We start from the raw sequence: 6,869 nt of genomic DNA on the forward strand, positions 1-6,869 counted from the left end.
TGTGGCGCACTCACACAACTTTCCTTGCCGTTATGAAAATTGATCACCTGACGCTAGTGTTCACGCGCATCTCAATCTTAAGTCTACTATTCAAAGATCTGAGACAGCTGGTGACAGGACAATAACGCTGGAGATCAAGAGGTCTGATATCTCTTCATAGTGGAAGATTTAATAGAATCAATAGTTGCCAACATTTTGCAATTAAATAATCACATTTTCTCGAATGTCGAGCTTATTTTCAATTTTAGGTGAAAATGTTACTGAACATTAATTGTATAGATGGATTTTCATGCTCAATCTTCTCCACTTGATTTTTTTTGTTTAAATATTGTATCTGAAGCCTGATAATTGGGAATCTAAAATCAAACTTTGCATAGATGGGCCGGAGTTCTTTAAATTTTTACAGATATGGGACTCGTGGCAGTTGATAGAGCTTATCAATTACTATTTAATGTATACATTTTATCGAAATCGTTGGAGCCGTTTTCGAGAAAATTGCAAAAATCCTGTTTTTGACAACATTTTGGCCATTTTTGGGACAGATCTTTTTTTATTCGGTAAGAGATAAATTCATGTAATTTTGAGGATAAATTCTTGACAACATTTTTGCCATTTTAGCCAATTTTGGGACAGATCTTTTTTTATTCGGTAAGAGATAAATTCATGTAATTTTGAGGATAAATTCTTGACAACATTTTTTGCCATTTTAGCCAATTTTGGGACAGATCTTTTTTTAGTCGGTAAGAGATAAATTCATGTAATTTTGAGGATAAATTCTTCATGGTATTGTTGATTGAATAAAACGAAAATTTCATGAAAATATCAATTTTTGAGTAAGTTATCCCATTTACAAAAAATGACCAAGAATAATATTTAGTTTAGAATTTTAATAGAAGATTTAGAACAGATATAGAACGCGTAAAAATTGATTTTTTTCTGCAAAATTTTAATAATAATACAAAGTCTTGCTTACCAAAAATTTCCTGAAGGCAAATAATCACTCTTTCGGCTCGATAAACCTTATGAATAAAGTCAATTTACAATCCGTTTATCAATCAATTAATTTACCGTCAATAATTTACAATCAAAACAGCCGGTACTTTGCGCACGAGTTACTCAACGGTATTCATAACCTCAAAACGTGAAAAATCAATAAACGACAAACCAAGTAGCTTCCTATATAACTGAATATTATAACTCTTCACAGCTGAGACTGAATAATAATTATTAACACTTGCAAGCTATTTAAATTTGAAATCAACTATTTCAATAATCGAAGACTTTGACAGATAACTCGGAGAAGCATGTGGGTAAATGAATAAACGTAAACAAGAATGATGCAACTTGAAACCTTGAAAGCTTGAAAGATACAAAATACTACGGTCGCTCGGTCAGTGGGGAAAATTCAGCAGAGAGGGAATTTCCCTCAGCAACGGTGGGGAAAAGAGAATATCCAGCAGCTAGCGCTTTCTAGTAGTTAATTCTGTAAGCTTCACGGCCATCTTTTTCAGGAGGAGTACCGCGTCGTTCAAATTTGAAAAGATTAATAATAATTATTTGAAACTGAAAAGTTATTGATTTCAGTCTTATTTATCACTTTATTGCTCTTATTATCAAGCACAGTAGAATATTGGGCTGTACTTACATTGTAAAATACATGAAAACATAGAATTCACATCATGGAATACATAGAAACTTACAGAGTACGGTATCAATAAAAGTGGAAACAAATAACTTAAAATTATGGATATCTGCTTTTTTTACTTATGAATATCTTCTATTTACTTATAATACTTTTTTCCATTACCTGAGCTATCATAATATATAATTCGGGCGAGGCATTCTGAAATATATTAGTATAAGAATTTTTGTGTTAGGATTTATACAGGCTAGGTATTATTGAATTAAAAGCTTTCAAGTGATCTTGAACATCTAATATTATAGCACGAAATTTCTTGTTAGGTCAAACACTATCAAAGATATGCATTTTTCATGAAATCCATTAATAGAAATCTGTCATGGATTTTTGCAAAAATGGTTGAGAATTAAAATCGTTCAAACTCTCAGAAATGATAGTACTTGACAAGAGGAACAATAGTTAAAAGTCACCACAGTACCTACACAGCTACTTGACAGTAGCCGCACGAAAATAGTCCAATGCTATTCAATTGGTGCAATGCTATTCAAATAGTCCAATGCCAAAATTGGAAGAACTGAGTACCTTCTCAACCCCCCCCCCGCACCAATCGACGTTGCCAATTTGTCAAGAATTTGATATAAAATTAATTCTCATTTATAATCAACTGTGGACATCCTTGATGAACTCTTATTTGGCAACGTTGCATGTAGGTACTATAATCACATCGCTTTTTGTGTAGTTGAGAAGTTGATATTGTGGTAATTATTCATATTGAATGAAAAAGACTAAGATATTGTCAAAAAACCACTGATTTATTGAAATTAGAAAGACCGGTTTCGGTTATTACACCATTGTCAATTTCTGATAAACTCCTATATAAAATATCAGAGATTGACAATGGTGTAATAACCGAAACCGGTCTTTCTAATTTCAATAAATCAGTGTTTTTTTGACAATATCTTAGTCTTTTTCATTCAATAATCACATCGAACTATTTTCGTGCGTTTGAATATTTAAGTAGCCTAATAATAGTTATTGTTGATTGTTCCATCCTTCAAGTATCTAAAAGTGATTCATTTATAGATATATGGTTCAAATTCTACAATATTCACAGGGAAGATAAAGCTCTTGAACACAATTTTTACCATGATTTTTTTTATCTTATTTAAGATAACATATTACACACAGTACTGATAGACAGTATTAATTCAAACACAATTTTTTTTTTATTTCATTTGAGATAAACATTGAAATGATGAAGAAGAGTCAAGTGGGATTTATTGAATTTTCCATTAAATTTGTCTCATTTTCTTGATATACATTAGCCCTATTTTAGGTTTCGTGAGACAATGTTTTTCAAGTAAATCAACATTAATAAGATAACATATCACACACAGTATGCTACTGATGAACAGTATTAATTCAACAACAAATTAATAATTTATTGAATAACACAAATTTTACCATGATTTTTCTTGTTTTATTTGAGATAAAATACATTACACACAGTACTGATGAAAAGTATTAATTTTAAAATTTATGTAAGCATTGGAAATGTTCCAGCTGTATTCAAACAACAGAAAAAAGAAATGTGTAAAATTTATATTACTTTACCCTGATTAGGACCTCCTATAAACTAGGAAGGATATAGAAAGTCCTGCCCTGATTCAAACCATATCGTCAATACTCATCTGCAGATTCATTGTTTCTTTTCTTTAGGGCTAAATTTGAATATAAATATGAGTAGGCTATTCTTTTTAAAGATTTATATTTGTTTTTATATCCGCAGATTCATTCATAATCTTCATCCTCGTCTTCAAAAGCATCCAAACTACTAAAACTGGCATACAGCTTTCTAACCAACAACTGGACATTTTCAAGATCTGCCAACAGCCTTCTTCGCCACTCTGTGTACTTGTCGAGACTATTTTCAAATTTCTTTGCTTCGACAGCAGCAAACAGTTTGTCAAAATAATCATTATCTTTTTGCGGACCAGCTGCCTTCGTTTCAGCCAAACTCACCCTGGATTTCAGCACCTGTTCAAAGATCATGTTCAAATCTTCTGGCGGCGGGCTACTATCAAAACTCTCAACCAAATTAATTTTGTCCTTATTCTTTGTTGCGTCTTTTTTGAGCACTTTTTTGAATTCGACGGTGTAACCGTCAGCGGGGTCTTCGTTTTTAGGGTTCTGTTTGACCCAATCTGCGGCGAAACTGGTCACCGAGTCTTTCAGTAACGGATAGGTGTTGAAAAACAGATAGCCAACGTAGTAGATGTCGAGTTGGCTCTGGAATATATCGTAGAACTTTTTGTCGTCGTGAAACTGTTGGACTGTTTTGCCTCCCAGGAAATCTTTGAAGTTGGGATCATAGAGTACTGCTTCACCTAATAAACGTACACTGGCTTCCGCATATGAGTCGTAGAGAATGTCGTTTATCTTTCCTATCGTTACCTCGCTTTCTTCCACTACAGCATTTGTCAGAACCTGGAACCATAGATTAAAAATAAATATATATTGTACCTTAGTAAGTTACCTATGTTTTCTATGATGGGACCTACTCTGTTAATAAATGGTATCAATACATTTTAATATTGTGTAATCATAAAATAAATATTATTTTTTGTGTAGTTGAGAAGTTGATATTGTGGTAATTATTCATTTTGGATGAAAAAGACTAAGAAATTGTCAAAAAACCACAGATTTATTGATACTTAGAAAGACCGGTTTCGGTTATTACACCATTGTCTTTCTAAGTATCAATAAATCTGTGGTTTTTTGACAATTTCTTAGTCTTTTTCATTCAGTAAATATTATTATTGATTATTTTCTGTCATTTCTGGTTTTATAGTTAATTAAAACATTAATGAATGATATTAACGGTATACTCTATTGGATCAAATTACATTATTTACATGTTTCATCTTATAAACAAAAATAATCACATCTTATATCCTCATAAGTTTTGGAATTTTTCAATTCTTCATATTTTCAATTTCACCTTTTTCCATTAGTATTTGAAATCATGAATCTCTTGAGTTCGGCACTATTTTTGATATATGTATTATTTCTTTTTGCATAAGTATTATTTCTTCCATTTGTATTATTTTTTTCATTTGTATTTGTAAGATTTTTATTGTAAAGGAGACATATTTGGGGGAACCCAGGGTACCCAGAATACATTCTAGGTACATTGGGGAACCCCGTTGTCTCCATTGTAAATAAATAAATGAATAATATAACTATAGCAAATTTGAATTTTAGTGGAATTTGCTGATACATTCAATGTAAATGTAGGAATAAAAAAAATACACTCTTGAAAGATTGACTATTTAGCTGGGTACTGTATAATATTCTCGTTTTACGATTTAAATGATAATCATTGATAGTACAAAAGTATATAGTAAATACGGCACAGCATAAATAATTAATTAGTATTAGGTAGGCCTATTAGTATTACTAATTACTATACACTGTTATTAGTATATTAGTACACTAGTATATTAGTATTACTAAAAAAACATGAACATTTTAAATAAATGTTTTCCATAATATTATAAATATGTGAATGTTTTCACTAAATTTCTTACCGATAAAATTGTAATATCCTAGAAAAGATGTGGCTTTTTTTCTGAACATAGGTACTACTTTTCTTATTGTATACTCAGTAGTTGAAGCTTGAAAAAATATTGTTGAGACTTACCAAAATCGACCCCAAAGTTGAAAAAGTCACCAATAAACGTATATTAAAATACATGGTTGGCTGATTGGAGATTGAAAAAATTATTGAAATCTTTATTCTCGGTAGCTATCGAAATTTACCCAACGTTCAAAAATTTGTGTTACATTCAACAGTTGAATTACTAGTGGACTCAGCTAAAAATTATTGAAATCTTTATTCTCGGTAGCTATCGAAATTTACCCAACGTTCAAAAAGTTGTGTTACATTCAACAGTTGAATTACTAGTGGATTCAGCTATTGAAAATTAAAGAGAATATTTTTTCAATAGAATTGTGACGTTTATAAAATTCTAGTTGAATTACAGCTGAATAAACGTTGGATAATAATGGCTAAAAAGTGATTAAAAACGTCATAAACGACTAAATTTCCAACGCTTTGTAGGTTTGATCAAGCCTTGAACAATTAAACATATTTTTTCAAATGACGCAAAAACTTGTTCTTTATTATCATGTGGAATACTTTATGAAATCCATGATTATTATTAAAACTTAATATTCCACATATAAGTTGGGATATCAAAGTAAAATTTGAAAGGTTTGAAATTAAAAAATATATATTTAAGCTAATTTATATACGATTTTAAGGCTGGTGTACAATAATATTGGATGGAAAATTATTCTTTTTCAATGAAAGGATGAAAATTGATAAAACAAACAATAATTACCAGCAAAATAATCCTTGCTAAAATGATGTTTCATATTATATTATTATGTTTTCATGAGTTATTAATAAAAAGTTGTCAACTTGACTGAATCGACAAGAAATTCTCTTGAAAAAAGTTGATAACTCGTGTTTTCAACAGTATTCCTTGTTATTAACAAGATTTATGTTTCCATCGAGTCGGTAACTTTTGTTAATAACAGGTTACTATCTTCCCCCCAACCCCCTTGCCAAGGATCCCAACCCTACAACTACAGCTGTTCCCTAATAACTACAGCTGCAGACAAAACACTTGACAAAGTTATTAACTTTTGTTGATAACAAAACTAGCAGCGAAAACAAAATGTTATTAACTTATGTTGAAAACTTTTGTTTTAAACTCTGGTGTAAACGCATTATAATTTGTTTACATTAGATCAGATGAAGATCATTATTTTAATGATCACACACATGTTTCAATTCAAATTTGAAGACAATTTTTTGCTTTTTATTCCGGCTGTTATAATTATCATATGAATAGTCTCGTTAAATGAAATCATATGGAAGTCAATTATATTGATAACAAGATCTTGTTAATAATTATTAATAACAAGGAATTTTCTGTTAGGAACATGAGTTATTAACTTTTGTCAAGAGACATTTTTGACGATTCAGTCAAGTTAATAACTTTTTGTTAATAACTCGTGTTATTAACTCAGGTGTAAACGCAGCTTTATAAACTTTAAAATGTATGAAAAATATGAATTTCCGCTTTTTGAAAATAGAATGCATATATCGAGTCTGATATCAAATCAAAGATAAAGGGCTCATGGATACTTTTCTTTAATT

At 30.4% G+C, this 6,869-nt stretch overlaps 2 protein-coding genes across 2 annotated transcripts in view; both read right to left on the minus strand.

Moving 5' to 3' along the window:
- LOC111055257 (large neutral amino acids transporter small subunit 1) overlaps positions 1–1,412 on the minus strand; it is an 86,032-nt gene extending 84,620 nt beyond the window's left edge. Inside the window, exon 1 of the mRNA XM_022342426.2 lies at positions 974–1,412. The gene's annotated coding sequence lies outside the window, so the exon portion shown is untranslated. The remainder of the gene's footprint in view (positions 1–973) is intronic.
- A 1,702-nt stretch (positions 1,413–3,114) lies between these two features.
- LOC111055258 lies at positions 3,115–5,920 on the minus strand. The gene is made up of 2 exons (XM_022342427.2): positions 5,343–5,920; positions 3,115–4,126 (listed from the first exon to the last, which is right to left on the minus strand). Exons 1-2 carry the CDS (start codon positions 5,394–5,396, stop codon positions 3,431–3,433), a joined length of 750 nt encoding a protein of 249 aa, XP_022198119.2. The 5' UTR covers positions 5,397–5,920; the 3' UTR covers positions 3,115–3,430.
- Between the last annotated feature and the right edge of the window lie 949 nt (positions 5,921–6,869).

This window comes from Nilaparvata lugens, chromosome 3 (genome assembly GCF_014356525.2).
Source record: "Nilaparvata lugens isolate BPH chromosome 3, ASM1435652v1, whole genome shotgun sequence".
In the NCBI taxonomy this organism is placed as follows: Eukaryota; Metazoa; Arthropoda; class Insecta; order Hemiptera; family Delphacidae; genus Nilaparvata; species Nilaparvata lugens.